The sequence below is a fragment of the Carettochelys insculpta genome, chromosome 1 (genome assembly GCF_033958435.1).
Source record: "Carettochelys insculpta isolate YL-2023 chromosome 1, ASM3395843v1, whole genome shotgun sequence".
In the NCBI taxonomy this organism is placed as follows: domain Eukaryota; kingdom Metazoa; phylum Chordata; order Testudines; family Carettochelyidae; genus Carettochelys; species Carettochelys insculpta.
In genome coordinates, this window is record NC_134137.1 from 274,718,695 (window position 1) to 274,738,394 (window position 19,700).

General features: G+C 47.5%; 2 protein-coding genes across 5 annotated transcripts in view; one reads left to right on the forward strand and one right to left on the reverse strand.

Moving 5' to 3' along the window:
* Positions 1–19,700, forward strand: part of WASHC4 (WASH complex subunit 4) — a 141,127-nt gene that overhangs the window by 99,731 nt on the left and 21,696 nt on the right. Inside the window, exons 34-35 of one of the 4 annotated variants that reach the window (XR_012647298.1) lie at positions 12,358–14,693; positions 15,943–16,052. The exons of 1 other annotated variant lie outside the window; for it this stretch is intronic. The gene's annotated coding sequence lies outside the window, so the exon portion shown is untranslated. Of the gene's footprint in view, positions 1–12,357; positions 15,557–15,942; positions 16,053–19,700 lie in introns of those variants that run through there. 2 more of the 4 variants (XR_012647299.1, XM_075007850.1) reach the window with 2 other exon arrangements.
* APPL2 (adaptor protein, phosphotyrosine interacting with PH domain and leucine zipper 2) overlaps positions 1–19,700 on the reverse strand; it is a 57,834-nt gene that overhangs the window by 9,486 nt on the left and 28,648 nt on the right. Inside the window, exons 9-11 of the mRNA XM_075007902.1 lie at positions 17,301–17,383; positions 8,994–9,152; positions 6,987–7,175 (exon numbers count right to left, since the gene is read on the reverse strand). Coding sequence (XP_074864003.1) covers positions 6,987–7,175; positions 8,994–9,152; positions 17,301–17,383 — 431 coding nt within the window. The remainder of the gene's footprint in view (positions 1–6,986; positions 7,176–8,993; positions 9,153–17,300; positions 17,384–19,700) is intronic.

Here is a 19,700-nt window from a genome sequence, read left to right on the forward strand (position 1 = left end):
GACCAATGTTTCCTCAAATTTTTGCCATCCATGTGTGAAATAAATTTTGTTATATGCGCCAAGGCACGTGCAGAGGTGCACCAGCAGTACAAACATGCTGACAGCTCTCTGGGCATTCTGCTGATCAGCTGGGTGTCATTTAAATCTGTCCTGAGTGACCTCCCAACACCCAGCTTACAGGGAACACCTGTGACCCTGTGCACCATGCTGCAATACCACTCACTCAGACACGACCTAGCCAAGTGAAGCTGGCGCTGTGGACAGGAAAGCAGGCTGCATGCTTTAGCAGAAGGAGCTGCAGACACAGCAGCATACCTCTTTCTGGTTGTGTGCTTTGTGGCACTTGAACTGAGTGCACTGACGCGCAGCTTTAACAAACCACGGCTGCAAGTTGTGCCCCCCGAAAGTCATGACTGTTACAGGGTGAATCACAGGGTTATTTTGGACTCCTGCTCTGCACTCGTGTTAGTAATACTGATAAGTGCTTCAGCCTCCACAACACTCTGAAGTAGACAAGTCATTATTATTCACATTTTGCACACAGAGAACTCAGCTATCATAAATCTACATAAGTGATGAATAGCAGCGCCAGCATTCATAAAGAGAAGTTACTCACTGTAGTAACGGTGGTTCTTCGAGATGTGTCCCCGTGGGTGCTCCACCATAGGTGACGGCTTGGCCGGCGCCGCAGATCGGATCTTCCAAGCAGTTTCTGCCGGACCGCGCATGCGCCGGTGCACGCTGCTCCCTTGCGCGCTCCTGGCCATGTGCGCGATCCGGTCCCCACCAGTTCCTCGACCAACCGCCTCGGGTGCCCCTGCAAAACACTAACAGAGATCCGAAGCGGGGAGGATGGGCGGGAAGTGGAGCACCCACGGGGACACATCTCGAAGAACCACCGTTACTACGGTGAGTAACTTCTCTTTCTTCTTCGAGTGTCCCCGTGGGTGCTCCACAATAGGTGACTACCCAGCAGTAACCCAAGATAGGTGGTGGGTAATCGGATTATGTGCAGCTGGTCCCCGAGAGGACCGCTGCAGAGAGACGGGTATCCTCTTGGAATACCCTGTGAAGGGCGTAATGTTTGGCGAAGGTGTCGTAGGATGACCAGGTCGCCGCTCTGCAAATGTCTTTCAATACAACGCCCTTGAAAAAGGCTGTTGATGCTGCCACCGCCCTGGTGGAATGAGCCCTGGGAGTGGCCGACAAAGGAGTCTTTTTGAGCTCGTAGCACATTTTTATGCAGGATACAACGTGCTTTGAGATTCTCTGCGATGAGAGACCTTCTCCTTTCGATTTGGGAGCGAGGGAGACCAGGAGTCTATCCGTTTTCCGGAAGGACTTGGTCCTGTCTACGTAGAAGGCTATCGCCCTCCTCACGTCCAGGAGGTGTAGGCGCGCCTCTTCGCTGGAGTTATGAGGCTTTGGATAAAACGAGGGTAGAACAATGGGTTCATTGATGTGAAACTCGGAAGAAACTTTGGGAACAAAGGCTGGATGCAGCCGTATGGTTACCGCCTCCTTGGAAAAGACAGTGCAGGGTGGCGTTGCCATGACTGCCGCAAGCTCGCTCACCCGACGAGCTGACGTAATTGCAAGAAGAAAGGTCGTCTTTATTGTAAGGAGGCGAAGGGGAACCGTGGCCAAGGGCTCGAACGGTGGTCCCATGAGTGTGGTAAGCACCAGGTCCAAGCTCCACGAGGGTGGAATCGGTTTCCGAGGGGGGTAGAGGTTTACCAACCCTTTGAGGAACCTGGTAACCATAGGGTGGGCGAACACCGTGTGCCCTCCATCCTCATGTCTGAACGCCGAGATGGCGGCAAGGTGGACCTTTAACGAGGATAGTGAGAGTCCTGCTCTCTTGAGGTCCAGTAAATACTCTAGAATTGTAGGTATAGGCACCGAAAGGGGGGCCAGCTGCTTGGTAGAACACCAAGCCATGAAGCGAGTCCATTTTTGTTTGTAGGTTTTCCTAGTGGAAGTCCTCCTACTACTTTCTAGGACTTGCTGTACTTCCACTGTGCATGTGCTCTCTAGGGAGCTGAGCCATGGATTAGCCACGCTTGCAGTCGCAGGCTTTGGGGGTGCGGATGCACTATGGACCCCTGGGCTTGCGTGAGCAGATCCGGCGCCACCGGAAGAGGCATCGGTGGGCGGTCCGACATGCGCAGGAGTAGGGGGAACCATTGTTGGCGATCCCACGTTGGGACTATTAGGATCATCCGAGCCTTTTCTCTCCTGGCTTTTTGCAGAACCTTGTGGATCAGCACTGCGGGGGGAAACGCGTAAAGCAGGGGGCCCCCCCACGGGATCGCGAACACGTCCCCCAGGGACCCCCGGCCCAGCCCTGCTCTGGAGGAGAATCGTGGGCACTGTTTGTTGTGCTGAGTGGCAAACAGATCTATTTGGGGAAACCCCCATGCGCGGAAAATCGGCCGTAGTAGATCAGGACGGATCTGCCACTCGTGGGTGAGCGCAAAACGCCTGCTCAACTGGTCTGCCTTCACGTTGTGCGCGCCCGGCAAGTATGAGGCTCTCAGGATTATATCGTGGGCGATGCACCAGTTCCATAGGCGGATTGCTTCTGCGCATAAGGTACGGGATCGAGCTCCTCCTTGCCTGTTTATGTAAAACATGGTGGAGGTATTGTCTGTACTGATCCCGACGACTTTGCCTTGTATACGGTCTCGAAAGTGTTTGCAGGCGTTGAACACTGCTCTGAGCTCTAGAACATTGATATGTAGAGACTGTTCCGTGGGTGACCACAGTCCTTGAGCCACCTCTTCGCCCATGTGCGCTCCCCACCCTATGAGGGAGGCATCTGTAGTGAGGAAAACCGATATTTGCGGCTGATGGAAGGGTACCCCTGTTAGCAAGTTCCCGGGGTTTACCCACCATTGCAGGGATTCGCGCACCCCAGGTGAGGGCGACACCACCCTGTGAACGGTGTGTACTGCCGGCTTGTATACACTTGCCAGCCAGTGTTGCATGCTGCGCATGTGCAACCTGGCGTTCTGTACCACAAACGTCGCCGCTGCCATGTGGCCCAGCAGCTGCAAGCACGTCAAGACCGGCACTGTAGGGCTGAAGGTGATGACCTGCACGAGGGAACCGATGGCTCGAAAGCGAGCCTCTGGTAGGTATACTCTCGCCGAGACCGAGTTTATGCGAGCCCCTATGAACTCTATGTCCTGTGAGGGGTCTATCTTTGATTTTGCCAGATTGATAACCAGGCCAAGTGAGGAGAACGTGTTTGCTGTGATGCGTTATCATGCGGAAAACCTCCCTTTTCGAGGTCCCTTTGAGCAGGCAGTCGTCCAGATACGGGAAAATAAACACCCCCTGTCTGTGCAGGTAGGCTGACACCACTGCCAAGGTCTTGGTGAAGACTCTGGGGCCCGAGGAAAGGCCAAACAGTAGGACCTTGTATTGGAAGTGTTCGTTGCCCACCATGAACCGGAGAAAACGCCGGTGAGCCGGATGGATGGTTATGTGGAAGTACGCGTCTTGGAGATCGAGGGCTGCGAACCAGTCTCCATCGTCCAGTGCTGTAAGGATGGAGGCAATCGTGATCATCCGAAAACGTTGCTTGCGTAGATACCTGTTGAGGCCACGAAGGTCTAAGATGGGCCTCCAGCCTCCTGTCTTTTTCTCCGTCAGGAAATACCGAGAGTAGAACCCTTTCCCTTGCAGTTGCTCCGGCACCTTTTCCACCGCCCCTATGAACTCGAGGTGGGCCACCTCCTGCCTGAGCCTGGCTACATGGGAGGCCTCCTGGGGGTGGGGCTTGGGCGGGGGTCGCGGCGGCGGGAGCGACTGGAAGGGGATGGCGTACCCCGTGGCTATGATCTCCAGCACCCATTTGTCTGTGGTGATCCTTTGCCACTGGTCGTAGAATGGTCGGAGGCGATGGTGAAAAAGTCGTTTCGGATGATCTTGTGCAATGGTGGTGATGGCGCAGCCCTGGATCTGTATGTCAAACTTGTGGCCTTTGGCCCCGCCCCGAGGACGGACAGCCCTGTTGTGAGCGTCGCCTGGGGGTTCTGTACTGCTGGTGCTGCTGATGCCGCCCTTGCTCGTAACCCCTGTGATACTGGGGGCGCTGTTGCTGGTACTGGTACCGCCTTTGCTGTGGGTAGTACCTTTTCTTTGAGTATGGAGGGGTGTAAATCCCTAGGGTCCTGAGTGTGGCTCTTGAATCTTTACTGGAATGAAGGACCGAGTCAGTTGATTCAGCAAACAGCTTCTGCAAGTCGAAGGGAAGGTCGACTATCTTCGCCTGCAGATCTCTCGGTATACCCGAGGTCTGGAGCCAGGACTCCCGTCGCATCACCACTGCAGTTGCTGTGGAACGTGCTGCCGTGTCCGCAACGTCCAAAGCAATCTGAACTTCCATCCTCGCAGCCGCGTAGCCCTCTTGCACTATGGCCTTGAGGACCGGCTTTTTGTCCTCTGGAAGCGAGTCCATGAGGGAAGTTAATCTGGCATAGTTGTCGAAATTATGGTTCGCCAAGTGCGCTGCGTAATTTGCCATTCGCAACGTTAAGATGGAGGAGGAGTAGACCTTTCTGCCGAACAGCTCTAGCTTCTTGGCATCTCTGTCCGTTCCCCCTGTTTTAAATTGAGATGTTTTTAATCTTTGTTGCGAGGACTCCACCACCAAGGAGTTTGGCTGGGGGTGGCTAAACAAGAACTCCATGCCCTTCGCCGGCACGAAGTATTTCTTATCCGCTCTCTTTTGGACAGGCGGAATAGTTGCAGGGGTCTGCCATATGGTAGTGGCGGACTCCAAGATCGCTTCATCAAGCGGTATTGCTACTCTGGAGGAGGCCGGGGAGCTCAAATTTTTAAGGAGCTTATGATGTTTCTCTTGCACTTGTGCTGTCTGGATGCCTTGCGTGAAAGCTACCCTCTTAAACAGCTCCTGAAACTGTTTGAGATCGTCCTTAGGATGGACGTCCCCTAAGGCCGTGGCCTCATCCGGGGAGGAAAACGAGGAACCGCTGGGGTACATTTCTTTGGACCCTTCCGGTTCTTGATGGTGATGGTGCGCCCTCTCGCTGGAGGTTTGCGAGGGAAAATCTCGTGGGTCCACGGCCAGTCCCCCCTGGGATGCTTGAGTCTCTGTCCCCGATATCGATTGCCCTCGGGGGTACGAGGTAGTATGTGGGGATCTTTCCCTGGGAGATTGCCGATGGTGTCCATGCCCCGCGTGGTAGGGACGACCATGGCAGTATAGGCACTGTTCCTGGGAAGGTGACCTTGACCATTCCCTTTGCACGTACCCTCTGTGTCTGGGAGAGGGGGATCGTCGAGACACTGGAGAGAGCGATTTTGCATAATAGTCCAGCGTTTCAAATCCCAGGAAGGGTGAGGGTGGTGCCAGCCATGGGGAGGCTGATTGCAGGAAAGGAGAAGGGGGCTCCGGGTAGGCTAGGGGGGACCCCTGCCTTCTGGTTGGAGTCTGCAATATGAGCGGAGGGCTGTGAGAAAAGAGTTCCACAGCCCTGTCTGGAGAGGGGCTGCAGTGCCTCCTCTTGTGTGCAGCCTTTCCCCTCCCTAAGGGAGGTAACTCCACCCCCTGATGGGCGGGGGATCCCGGCCCCGTCGGCACCGTGCTAGGCACGCTCGAAGGCGGTGCCGCACGTGCGGAGTCCTTCTGCGCCTGCAGGCTACGTGCCTGCGCGCTCTGCACCGCCGGTTCCCCGGGAGTCGGTGCCGCTGCCTGCGGTGCCGCCGGTACCGGCGCTTGCTTAGCCACCGCCCTGCCTGCGGTGCGGGGCGGCTGGCTGATTATCGGAGGCTGAGCCGCTTCCATGTGGCTCTCCGTGCCGCCACCGATCAGCTGTTGCTGCGGCTGGGGGCTGCTTGCTCCTCCCGTCCCGCTCACTGTTGCTGCCGGCAGGGATCGGGTTGGAGAAACTTTCCTCCGTTTTTGCGCTGATGGAGTGAGGGAGGCAGCTTTTCTTCTAAGGGCCCCGGAGGGTCCCTCCTGCTGCGGCCGCTCCGGCACGTCTGGCTGGAGGGCCTTGTCAAGAAGCAGCAGTTTAATCCTCATCTCCCTGTCTCTCCGTGCTCTGGTTGTTAATTTTGCACAGAAGGCGCATTTTTGTGCCACATGGGACTCCCCCAGGCACCTTATGCATAGACTGTGCCCATCGGACACTGGCATCGCCTCTCGGCAGGACTCACATTTTTTAAAGCCTGAGGAGGACATTGTTGGTGAGTCTTTGAGTTTGTTTATGGGTACTTAGCACCTTCTTTGTGCTGTTTCCCTGTCCGATGGCCTGCCTCAGCAGGAGGGCTGATGGCCCTAGCTCCCGGCCTCCGGCGCTTGTTACTGGGACTGGCTTGAGCTGTCCCTCCGTAGCTTGTTTTTTTTTTTTTTTTTTTTTTTACAAAATAACAACCGGCTACTTATGGTAGCCTAAATAACTGAAAAACTTTAAAGAGAAAACAAATAAAGTCGTTGAATACGCTATGTGGCTTTAGCCTAGTCGGATTCCGTCTGCAGCCGACGGCGGTTGAGAGGAACTGGCGGGGACCGGATCGCGCACATGGCCAGGAGCGCGCAAGGGAGCGGCGCGCACCGGCGCATGCGCGGTCCGGCAGAAACTGCTTGGAAGATCCGATCTGCGGCGCCGGCCAAGCCGTCACCTATGGTGGAGCACCCACGGGGACACTCGAAGAAGAAATATTTTATTCCAAAGTCCTACACTCTGCCTCTCTGTTAGCAGCCAGCAACCCCCAAACTGTGTGATTACCCTATTCTTAAATGACACATCACCATTTATGCAATGTGCAATGATTTAAATGTGCAAAAATACCATTTTTGTGGTGGGTCAGAGCTCTGCTGGGAATCCAGCTCCGTTAAAATGGCTGTCCCTAGGACACTGTTGTAACACAGCACAGAGGCATTCTCAACCCCCATTTGGTACACTGGACAAGATTAGTAAGCTCTCAAACAGAAAACTTATGACCCATACAATTTTCCTGTAGGAGTGGTGATCTGAAAGCAGTATCGCCGGTCTTCACAGTCCACAGCCATTACAGAGCAGTTATCCAGGTCCTGAATCAGTCCTCCAGCTACTGCTCCTCTGGGCTGGCACATCAGGTTTCCACCTTGAGTGAAGAAATAGAGTCTGTCCCAGGTTGTAGTCACCAAGCCTGTTTTACTATAGAGAACACAGCATTAGGCCCAGTTAGCAACGTAAAGTATTTCTATTTAGAAGTAACTCCCAATTCAATTCCCAGATCGGAACCTAGGCCCTGCCAAAATCTGAGCAATGCCAGCTGCACAGCTGAGCTGTATTTTCAAGTATAGATCTGTGTCACCTGTAAACCAAATTTCAAACATGTCAGACACCCATCCACAAAGGAGACTCATTCCCAAGGCAAGCTGAAGGGTTAAGGAGCAGCTGGCTTTGAATGAGCCCAGTTTAAAATGATCATCATCTGCAGCATTTCCTAGCTGCTGAACAGCAGAAGGTTTATGGTAAATAGCTGAGAGAGGGTTGCATGGAACGTAACTGTACTCTATTAAAAAAAAAGATACCACGGAACCTCAGCGACATGAACATCTCCAGAGAGGAAGTTGTTTGTAACTGAACAAAATGTTGTGGTTGTTCGTTCAAAAGTTTACAACTGAATATTGATTTAAAACAGCTGTGAAACTGTACTCTGCAGAAATGCTGCTCTTAACCGTTTGAACTTAAATAAAACCAGCACAGAAACAGCTTCCTTATCTTGTCATTTTTTTAAAAATTCACTTAAACACAATACTGGACTGTATTCAATTTTTTAAAATTTATTTATTTATTTTTGGTCTTGTCTCTGCTGCTGCTGCTTGATTGTGAACTTCTGGTTCCAAATGAGGCGTGTGGTTGGCCAGTCAGTTTGTAACCATGGTTTTCATAACTGAGGTTCTACTCTACTTTTGAGGATCAGGAATGGCAGAAATTTCAGCACAAATGGGCATGAACTTTGAGAAGTTAGTCTTCTACAAGTAGAATCTTGTATTGAAAGTACAGCCTTCCATGGAGTTATTTACAGAATCACAAAATCATAGGGCTGGAAGGGACCTCAGGAGGTCATCTAGTCCAGCCCCCTCCTTCAAGCAGGATCAACTCCCACTAAGTCATCACAGCCAGGACCTTGTCCAACCGTGACTTAAAAACCACTAGGGATGGAGAATCCACCCCCTTTCTAGGCAACGCATTCCATCCAATGCTTCACCACCCTCCTGGTGGTTACACAATGCTGTGACTCCTCTCTTACCTTGCTGTTAAACCAGCACATTTGTAATCCATTGGTTACCTTCTCAAAAACTGCTCACACTAAATGAAAAGTGACATTTAAGCTATTTCAAAGACACAGTAATCAGACCCCATCCACCTCTGTTACTCTTCCATACACATAACTCCAGCTGAAGTCCTTAGCAAAAGAACCACAGGTGTGACCTATGCTCAATGCTATGGACCTCGTTTCTCTGTATGACTCCTGTCAGTGTAATGGGAAGTTTGCAATGAAAGCCCTAAAGTGCTAACCAAGTACAAAATCTAGCTCTTTCTTGTAAACAGGACTGCATTTTTATTATCCCATAAAAGAGAGAACATCATGAACCCGGGGGGGAGGGGTTGTCCAATGAGCTGCAGTGCTCAATCCAACCTCACATTCTATTTTTAACCACTCAGATGCATGACATTAAGGTAAATTCAGCTAGAGGGGAAAATCCACAAAGGGAAAGATTTTCAAAAGCCCCTAAATGTCTTAGGTTCCTAAATCCCATTTTCTGTGGTGATTTAGGAACTAAAAGGTAAAATTTTCAGAAGTGCCTAAATAATTTGTGCCCCTTAATCTCACTAACTCTCAATGGGACGTGGCCCTGAAAGCATTCAGGTGCTTCTGAAAATTTTACTCATGGAATCTTCCTGGTAGAAAGGTTGCAGAAAACAGCCACCCAGCAGACAAACAAGACAGACTGTGTTTCTTACTTTCTAAGATTAAGGTAGCCAGCTTTCTGAATCAGGTTTCTGTTGATAGCTGGTGAGGTGACATCAGAATCCGGAGTGTAAACAGATTCATTCACTGAAAGCAAGTCTTGCTGGGATACTCGCATGGCATCAGCTTCAGCATCCAAGTCTCTCTGTATGCTAGAAAAATCAAAGCTGTTTCACTGTCAGTCAGTTTACACAAGGGACATATCTAATGTGTAGTCCTGCAGGAACAAAAATAATTATGTTAAATACATGATATGCTACTGGGGCACAGCTGGATTAAATGTACAAAAGGTGTTTGCATATGGCTGCCTATAATTTGGAGTGGAAAGAGAAAGTGGATTTTCACGTTGATTTAATAGGAAAAATAGTTATAAGAACATACACCAAAAGATCTCTATAAGTACTTAGTCAATTAGTACAGGAAGGAATGAAGAAAAATATGAAGATTAAGGAACTGCTCCAAGTAAATTAATCTGGGATTACAGAAACAAGATGCACCTCCTCAGGAGATACTTACAACTTGTATAACTCAATTAAGGCTGTGTTTGCAATTTGGTAGTGACAGTATCACCAAGTTATTCGCTTGGTGTTTGTCCTGAAATTTTGCTGTGTAAGAATGTGTGCGTTTGGCAGCTAGTTTATGACAGGTGTGCTGTACAAACACATTTACCACAGTTCTGTGAAGACAGCATTTACTGTGAACGTATGTCAAACAGCATGTGTGCTTGTTGGTGGAATGTGTACTGTCTGTACCACGAATGGCTGTTTTCTTCCCCCCACAAAAAGGGATGAGAGACTGGAGATATGAAAATGACCAAACAGAATGAAATGATGAGAGATGATTGCAGTTTGTCACAGTGCTGCCCTAGGAACAGCTAAGAAAGGGGCCCCATTGTGGAAGTAGGTGGTCCATGCCCCCCAGAAGTGACAGTCTAAATAGATATGAGAGGCACGGGGTGGGGGAAGGAGTGGAAAACACAAGCAGTGCAAGCAATGTGAGGGTGGCAAACTCTCGTTAATTTCATAATTTTGCAGGCAAGGAGTGTGTGAGGAGTTTAGTTCTGTGGGGGAGGGAAAGCAACATGGGAAGAAAAGGGAAGGGGCTGAGGGGACAAACAGGAGTGGAGGCTGTATTTTTTGAGACCCAAACAAAGCTTCTAGCAGCCAAACATCCCTGTGCATATGCGTTTTGATTGAAGCTGAGCAAACATATGGGCCGTGTCTACACTAGCTCCAAACTTCGAAATGGCCGTGTAAATGGCCATTTTGAAGTTTACTAATGAAGCGCTGAAATACATAGTCAGCGCCTCACTAGCATGCAGGCGGCCGCGGCACTTCAAAATTGACGCGCCTCGCCGCCGCGCGGCTCATCCCAACGGGGCTCCTTTTCGAAAGGACCCCACCTACTTCAAAGTCCCCTTATTCCCATCTGCTCATAGGAATAAGAGGACTCCGAAGTAGGCAGGGTCCTTTAGAAAAGGAGCCCCGTCGGGAAGAGCTGCGCAGTGGTGAGGCGCGTCAATTTTGAAGTGCCACAGCCGCCCGCATGCTAATGAGGCGCTGAATATGTATTTCAGCGCTTCATTAGTAAACTGCAAAATGGCCATTTACATGGCCATTTCGAAGTTTGGGGCTAGTGTAGACACGGCCATGCAGTCATTAATACTAAGTTGATAAATTCCTAGTAATGTTCCTGCTGAACTTTATAATAAAGTGCCTTGGATTTGATAGAACTGGTTTTGTTTTTTCTGAGAACTGTGTGATTAATTGTTGTTCCTGTCACTGAACCACTGATGAGTTGATCAGAGCTTTTCAATAGTGTGCTATCCACTTTCAAAAATGTTCCAGTAGCAGCTGAACACACACAGTAGGGCAGCAGAGTCCTTGAATAGTCACACAGGCCTGAACTCAGCAAGCCAGATTTTTTCCTCTTATTTACCAAGAGCACTACTGAGTTGACTTTCATGATTTACTGACCTGAGTGTTACTCCATGAAAGTATGATTTGTAGAATCTGGCCCAATCTGGAGCTGCCACAACTGTCCTACCTACAGAGGTCTTGGAGGGAACAATACTAGGAATTGCTCCTTAAAGAAACGCGAGTGATCTGGGGCTAAAATTTAGGTTCTCTTTTTTCAGTCAGGGCTCAAAAAACCTCTTATGAATACACTTTTGTTAAAAATAGTCACTGTAAACACCCCCCTGCATTACTGGAAATAATAATTCCACTTAACCTCACTGTACTGGTTAGTGCATGAAACCCTGAAAGTTACATAGAGGCTATGTCTAAACTGCAGGCTTCTGTCAGGAGACCAGAGGTGGAACAAGGAAGACAGGGACATGTTGGCAGAGGGCGTTTTACTGACATTTGGCACCGATGGCCGGGCCAAATGTTGTGAAAACCTCTCCCGACAGAATTGTCAGCAGGACAGATCTAAATTCATTGTGCAACTTGTGTATCTTTTGCTGACAATTCACGGCAATCTAGACATAGCCAGACTAACCTAGCCATTCTAGAGCCATCGTTCCACATTAAAGAAATGAAAAAATGGGAATTTAGCAGCATATATCTTAGTAAGTATATTAGATGTAAATTTTTCCCATTGTAACACTATTATTGGAAACATCAATAAGATTTATTTTTAATTTCAATTTTCATCTCGAAAGAGTCATTTCCAGTGCAGTGAAGTCAAGTCTTTCACTTTTGTAACAAGTTTAAAATAACAGAATCTTCCAAACAGATGCTATTTAGAAAGCAGATGTGGTTCAAATTAAACAGACAGAACCCAAATTTGTTTTTACATCCCTGTGTGACTTCCACTGTGATGAATGATAACTGCAAGAGGGTCTCAAAGTACAGAATTCAAACCAGAGAAATAAAAAGATATAGATGCCACAAGATACACGCTACAAGTTTGAACAAACAAGGATCGACAGTATTACTATTATGGACTTTCAGCCTCAGAGTAAACTGGCATTAACTATTCTTGCCTGTATTCATTAGAAGAGAGAGCTAGGAGGTCTGTGTCATTACGTGCTCGTAGACTACCTCTATACCTTCTTTTTAGTCCAAACTTGAGCCAGTCAGAAGACAACGTTACTTCAACTGGTTTCCATGCTCTGAGAAATAGCGATGGCCCAATCAGATATCCTATAAGATCAAATGGCCTGCCCCTGCAATGCCTTCATCTGCCCCAATTAGAAGGCCCTATTTGGCCAGACTCCCCCCCGACCAAAGAGTCACTTTGGGCTTAGTCAGGAAGAAGTTGTGGGTCTGCTTGTTCTGCGTGGTGCTGGCCAGTCCAAAAAAAGCCTTTAAGAATGACAAGATAAGCCTGATGATTGTCTCTCACTTTTAGGTAACCACGGTGTGTCTGATCCCCAAAAACACCACAAGAGCATTCTGCTCATCTCGGGAGAAGAGGAACATAGGTGACTTAATACCACTTTCCTGCTTCTTTGGTTCCTGATCCTCAGGTCTGCCAGCCCTATTCTGCTGCAAATTCCCCTAGTTAGTACATGCTACTTCTCACAGGCTCAAGGCAGCGGCTGGTGCTGATGTTCTAATCACAGTGTGACTCTAAAATAATGAACAAGGAAAGTCAATAGTTTCAGAATAGGAAAGAAGAAAGCAGCTTATATTCAAGCTGCTGTATATTATGGAGCACTAGCAACAATATTCAGGGTCACATCACATCCAGAACTGGAAGGGACCTCTGGAGGTCATCTAGTCCAGTCCCCTGCCCTCTTGGCAGGGCCAAACACCATCCCTGATACCTACTTGCCCCAATCCCTAAATGGCCTCCTCAAGGATTGAACTCACAACCCTGGGTTTAGCAGGCCAATGCTCAAACCCCTGAGCTACCCGTTTTCTAAGCCTGACTCCTAAGCAAAATGAAAGAAGGGGATCTCTTATAAGAGGGTTAGGTGCTAAAATGGGACTTTTAATACTTCGTGTCTTCTGGTGTTTTAGTGTCTATTTCTGGGAATGTGGGAATCCGTAAACACTGAAAGCGACTTTTCAGTCCAGTGAGGCCATCCAATGGACAAAAGAGGTCCAGCTATACCTGACCCATGCTTTTGTTACTCTGATTGACACAAGTAAAGAGGTTAAAAGCAGGTTCTACAGCTAACAGCATTATGAACCCAGAACTACAAAGGAATGTCCTAATACTTATACCATTTTACATCCTCTAGGGTGAGCTGCTGGGTAGATTAAATGAAGGCACATTCTTCCCTTTTTTCATCCAGGAAAAGCTGTTTTCAAAACATAGGCTGCAGATATTAGACCTAACAGTCAGCCTTCTGCACCTAGATAGGTACCTAGCAAGGACAATGTGCTAGACAACATTCCCCTCCCTTCAGAAAAACTGTAATAGCACCAAACATCTGATTTTTCCAGATACTTTTCCAAGGCTTCCCAGAGTTACTGGCTGCACCCATACTTAGCTTACCAAAAGAAAATCATCTGGACCAGACATCTAATTCATGCTTATTGGAATGTTTGGATTTCTGCTGCCTGGGACTCCCTCACCACTTGTATGTGAAACCTCTAAATGTGCAAGGCAGCAGAAACTCCTTTAATGCCTCAATGGCATAACAAATACACAAAATAACCCTACAGCCCACATGTCCCATGGCACCCATACAGCTGATGACTGCCCACCTGAGCCAGAGAGCAAGCTGCTTCAGTTGCATTTGGGGTCAGTTCTTCCATTACTGAGACCCACATCCCTACACTTGATCTGCTGCCTGAGAGACTAAACCTTACAGCTTCTGTAGGTGCTGCTGCTGTTTTGTTTTGTTTTGTTTTGTTTTGTTTTGGGGGGGGGCGGGGGGGCGTCACAGCAGTGGTAGCAACCTCGATAGAGAATGTTGTATTTTAGTCCAGGTTAAGCAGGATCTGTCTGACTAGCAGCATATTCATACTTAGATGGCATTATAGCTCTGCTTTGTAACAGCTCATTTCTAGTATTTCCCTACTTTAAAAAGCCGTGCTGCACCTGTCCCCAGCAAAATAAAACCAGCTGTGCTCCCCTCAACCACGCCATGTGAGATTAAAGGCTGATTGATAGATTTCAATTTTAATTAAGTTAGACTGTATTTTAAAATGTGTCAGTGTAAGGAGTGACAGCTAATATTGGACATTAGATACTTGTATACATTGTTTCTGTTACATTTAAACATGAAATAGAGCATTACTTTCTATGTTTAGAACAGTATCGTTTAGTGCTGTTTAGGAGTATTACTTAAGGCAATTACTTCTATTTTATGTCTAACAAACCATCTCTCCTATATGGACTTTCTGTGGGACCTCAGGACTGGCTTCCTTTAAGTGGAGCTCTGCAGGGCTCCTGGGACTTTTTCCTTCCCTGATGCAGGGTGGGATGGGACAGAAAGGCTGGCATCTCCTAAGCCCAAACAGTTGTGGCACAGAAGAATATGGATTGCTTGGGGATGATTCCTTTCTTTTCTTATAGACCTTGATCATTCAAATAGTTTGCAGTGTTGCTATATACAGTACACTCATCCCTCGCTATACAAGCACAATTGGTTTCCAACTTTGTCCTTGTAGGTGAAAACTCATAGGAAGGACACTAAATTCCTATTAAAATACATGTAAAAGCCTCTAATTGGTTCCTAAGGGCTCCTAACTCAGGGAAGGAGTGGCAGCAGGTGGCGCTGCTTTTGAAGGGTAAGTTAACCTTGGGTTGAGGAGTGTTAAAGGCTGGGGGCAGTTTGGGGCTGTGAGCAGGAGGGAAAATTAAATTCTGGTGCAGGCTTCAGGCTGCAGGGGGGTACAGGCAGTGGGGGAGGGGTCTGGCTGCGGGGCCGGCAAGGAGGTCCGGCTGCAGTGGGTTGGGGCTGCGGGGTGGGTGGGACGGGGGTGTCAGACTACTGGGGATTGGAGCCACAAGGAGGGGGTTGCACTCGTCTGAGGGGGAGTTCACTCATTGAGAGAACTAGGGGAGGTATATGTGTCCCTCGTTTAAGCACGTACTTGTAAATAAAGTACTCGTTTAATGAGGGATGAGTATACAGGTTGAATCTCTCTTGTCTGGCTTCATCTGGCACCTGACCAACACCAGACAAGAGAGTTTGCCAAACCATGGGAGGTCAATATTGTCTAGCAGCATTACCAACACTTCCACTGCTTACTGGGCTCTTGGAAGACATTTAGCGATAAAATACAGCTACGTAACAGCATAGAACACTGAGAGCCAGGACTGGTGGCTGGAAACAAACTTTATGGGACCACAGGAAACTTGGCCACACACAAGTGGTCGTCCGGCTAACTAAAATCATGCCAGATTATGGTTGTTGCCAAACAAGAGAGAGCCAGACTAAAGAGATTCAACCTGGATCATCATTTGCACCTCAGCAACTCATTGAGATGCATAATGCCATTCACACCTCTTCCAGGTACTGTTTCATGCTGTAAGCAAATTCAGTGCAACACGGCTACACTGGTTATGCTGGATTGTGTTTTCAAGTTTCTTGTCACAATCATAACAGCCAAAGACTTTTTTACAATGAAAGCTGAGAGTCTGGAGCACAAGTGAGAGGCCCATCTGTGTCTCATTGCCTCACGCTAGCCCTTGGTGCCTCCTCACAGGAGTGTCCACTGCACTTTGGGAAACACCAGCTTAGTCTAACATATTTTTATGGTCTTAAGTAGAGTGTGAAAAGTGCCCTGTATAAACAAATCTGCTGTAGAGACACAAGACATTATGGTATCTCATAAACAAAAAGGTACACACTGTCCCTGGGGAATTTAAAAAATTAACTTCAGCCTATACAAATGATGAGAAGCACAGGGAAGGGTCTTTGTAAGGACTGTTCAGTGTGGGAAAGATAAAAGGTCCCCAAAGTAGGGAAAAGGTATATAAAGTAAGGAGCAGTTACGCAAAAGCCAATCACACATTTTTATCTGCCTTTTTCAGCAATCCAAGGAAAAAGAAGGATGTTCACTGGATCGCTCCCTTTGAACCAGTTAGCATTAGTCACACTCACGTTCACGATACCAGAGTATATGAACCAGTGGTCGATTCTGGTAGGGTAACTCCTTTCTAGTTCACATTTCCAGTTATTTATCATCTTTGCTATCACATGAATTAGTATTTAGAAGAACACTGAGCCCAAAAGAGGCACAGATCTGGATGTTCTTGTTAAAAAGGGTTCCCATTTTATTTGCTTTTTACAATCTAATGTCCCACTCAAAAAGTCTGTTTAGTGCCTTCTCTAATGTTTACCCACCAGAACATAAGGTTTAAAATGTTTTCAGAACTGTCAATCTATTTGGATTTCATTGCCAAGTTCTGGTATAATGCACGTTAATTATAAGGACTTGTAATTATAATTAATTATAAGGAACCCAATTTCCACCTCCATGAGCAATGCAAGTGAGTTGCCAAATGCATAAGGACAAAATTCGGAAACTCTTCAGTTAGGGCCTGATCCCAAGCAAGCTGAACTCAACAGAAAGACACCCCCAATTTCAATGTTGACCATAAGCTCAGTAGGGTAAGGCTGGTCTTTATTCTGTGTCTGTCCAGCATCTAGCATAGTGGGGCCACAATTCCAAGTTTGGATGCTACCATGATATTAATACTTATTAATACTCAACAGGATTCACATCAGACCTTAAACTATTAGAAAATAGAAGGTAAGCAATACTGTGCTATTAAAACGGCTTGGGGGCGTGCCTTAGAGTAGAATATGCTTTTCATCATTTAAAAGCTTTTCAGTGACATCACATGAAGGACAGCCTTTTCAAACAGAGCCATTCCACTCACAAATGTATGTGCTTGTGAAGGGAGGTAGGTGTTACACCCTCTTTATACACCTATATGTTGACCTGTGTGTCCAAAGGTGGGGTTTGGGATATTCTTTAAAAGAAAGCCAGATTTTTGAAATTGGGCTTTCATTCCTATTTTATGTGTAGTATTTGGGCTTATTCCAGAGATCGTCAATTGCCATAAAAAAATCTCTGGCTCTGTTGTGCACATATTCTCTGTAATGCACAGGTAGTAGATTCCTTTTATACATACCCCCACCCTTCCCTTCCCAACTGTTCTTTCATACAGTGAAGTGCAAATCAAAGAAAAAATTCAAACCACTCTATGAGTCCAAGCCCACCCCTGCAGCCCTTCAGCAGATCTCCTCTCCCAAGTAAGGCCTGCAGGACTGAGCGCTGTGCAGTGCAAGCCTCCGAACAGGCACTGAAGGACATTGGTAATCCTGTTTGAATTTAACACAAATAAACACAGAAAACCAAAGTGAGACCTCAGCGTTGCGTTACCTTTGAACCATGTTTGAAACGGAAGATAAAAAGCTGTCCATTCTTTTGGAAAACATCTCTGCTCCCTTCTTAAAAAAGTTAATCTGAAAAATATAATCAGGGCATTCTGGAAGTTATCGAAGAAAGGTTTGGCAATCAAATAATAGATTCCTGGGCAGATGCTGAACACGATCCTTTTGTGACTGATATCACAGACTCTCAAATCTAAGGTGTTACTGAAACACCAACCTCTCCTTTCCCAGTTCTTTACCTCCACCCCCAAAAAAGAAGTAGGATGGCCACTAACAGTCAAATGACTAATAAACTCTCTGTTAATGGATTTATAAACCATGTCACCCTCTTCCATCCTACAGATTGGTCACCATTGTCCTAACTCAATTATGTGGCAGTATGCACGACTGTGCCTCAATACTGCTGCGTAAGCAGGGGCCAGGATTTTACCCTTACTTATGTCTATTAGGCCAGGTTTACATTAGAGCTGCATTAGTCAGGGGTGTAAGCTGAGGCAGCAGCAGAACTGCAGACATAGCTACACCAAAAATCCCTGTGTTTTTACTGGTATAGCTTGTTTCACTGGGGTAGGGCACTGATACAAGCTGTATCGGTATAAGCACAGTTTTGCTGGTATAAGCGGTGTCCATGCTAGTAGTGCTTTGCTGTAGTACAGTATACCCATATAGTCATACCATCAAAGTACTCCCAACGTTGACCTAGCCTGAGATGACTCTCCCCTGCATCTCTGTTCTTAAATCAATGTAATCAGATGAGTGCTATAGGAGACATGGACAGGCAGTGAGGAAAATAAATCCTACCCATTCTGGCTGACTAGCCCTCCCACAAAGAGTTTAGTGAGGCTATTTCAGTTCATGGCTCTTGAGTTAGATGGAAACATATAAAACCCATTGTTAATTTATTACAGGTTGAACCTCTCATGTCTAGCACTCTCCAGACCTGACCAGTGCCAAATCAGAGTATTTGCCACACCATGGGAAGTCCATATTATCTAGCACATTACCAACACCGTCACTGCTCATTGGGCTCTTAGAAGACATCTGGGGTAATTTACAGATAAATTACAGCACAGAGCACTGAGACCCAGGACTGGTGGCTAGAAACAAACTTTATGGGACCATGGGAAACTTGGCCACAACCATGATAAGTGGACAACCAGCTAATTGAAAATCCTGCCAGACCATAGATGTTGCTGAACCAGGAAGTGCTGAACTAGAGAGGTTCAATCTGTACTAAACCAACACCATTTGGAATTAATTGTTGGTTCATACTATATCCCATATCTTATCTTACTCTCACCTCCATGCACATGAAGAAGTTATAGCATATAGACACTAACAGTTGCTTCTCCCACCAAATTATTTCCAATATGCTAAGCCCTATCCTCACACTCTCACTGGAAACATGAAACACACTGCACATATATGAGCTGACTGTGTCTACCATAACTTGTCCACTTTAATCACTCTTTTCAGCTTCTTATGTATCTCCATGAGTTGGCTTTGGGATGGGCTGGCACATTGCACTGATATAGTAACAAGACATTACCATGTAGACACCCAAAATCCACAGTTCAGCTTGGCCCTTTGTCTTCATACAAACAGATGAAGAAGGATGACTTGGGTTACTCTACGCAGATGCTGCAGTGGTTAAAGTAGATTGAAACAGGAGGAGAAGTATTTGCTGCACCAGCCTGGGAAGGAGAACTGTGAGAAAACGCTACTCAATCTAGACAAGAAGAAGGAGCTCCATTTGCTTTCAGCTGGGGGAAAATCCCCTGCTGTGATTGACCCCAGGCAAAGAGGGAGTAAACACCCCCTACTGGTGCAAGCGAGTGGAGAACTCTTGCGTTACACCCACCCTAGCATAGGCAGAGGTGATTACACAAAGTACAGGGGTGTGACGAAATGGACTCATTCTGTCTTTGTCCTGAGAGGAAGTATCAAAAATCTCCTGCAGAGGCTCGTTCTGGTAAGATTCCCAGTATGGTTTTGCGGACTAAAGCAATGTGGATAATTTGCAGAGAAGGCTCTGAACTACTTGACTTGTATCTGAGTTCAATATGGGTAACACCTTTCGGTGGTTCGCCCCCTCTACATAATGAAGCATGGGCCAGTGGTCCCCAAACTTTTTACTTTGCACCCTGTTACTCCTGTCTGTACCCCAACCTCCTCCCGGAGCTGGGAGCAGGGCTGTTGCTCTGGGAAGGGAGGGAAGTTGTAGGGTAAGAGGGCCAAGGCTGGGGCCGTAGTTGAGGGTGGGGGCAAGTGCAGGGCCAGGGTCAAAGCTGAGGCCACAGGCTGAGTAACCCAAGCAAAACTGTGCTTACACTGATACGGCCAGGGCCAGGGGCGGAGTTGGGTGGCGCTCCTTTCCCACTGCCAGTGG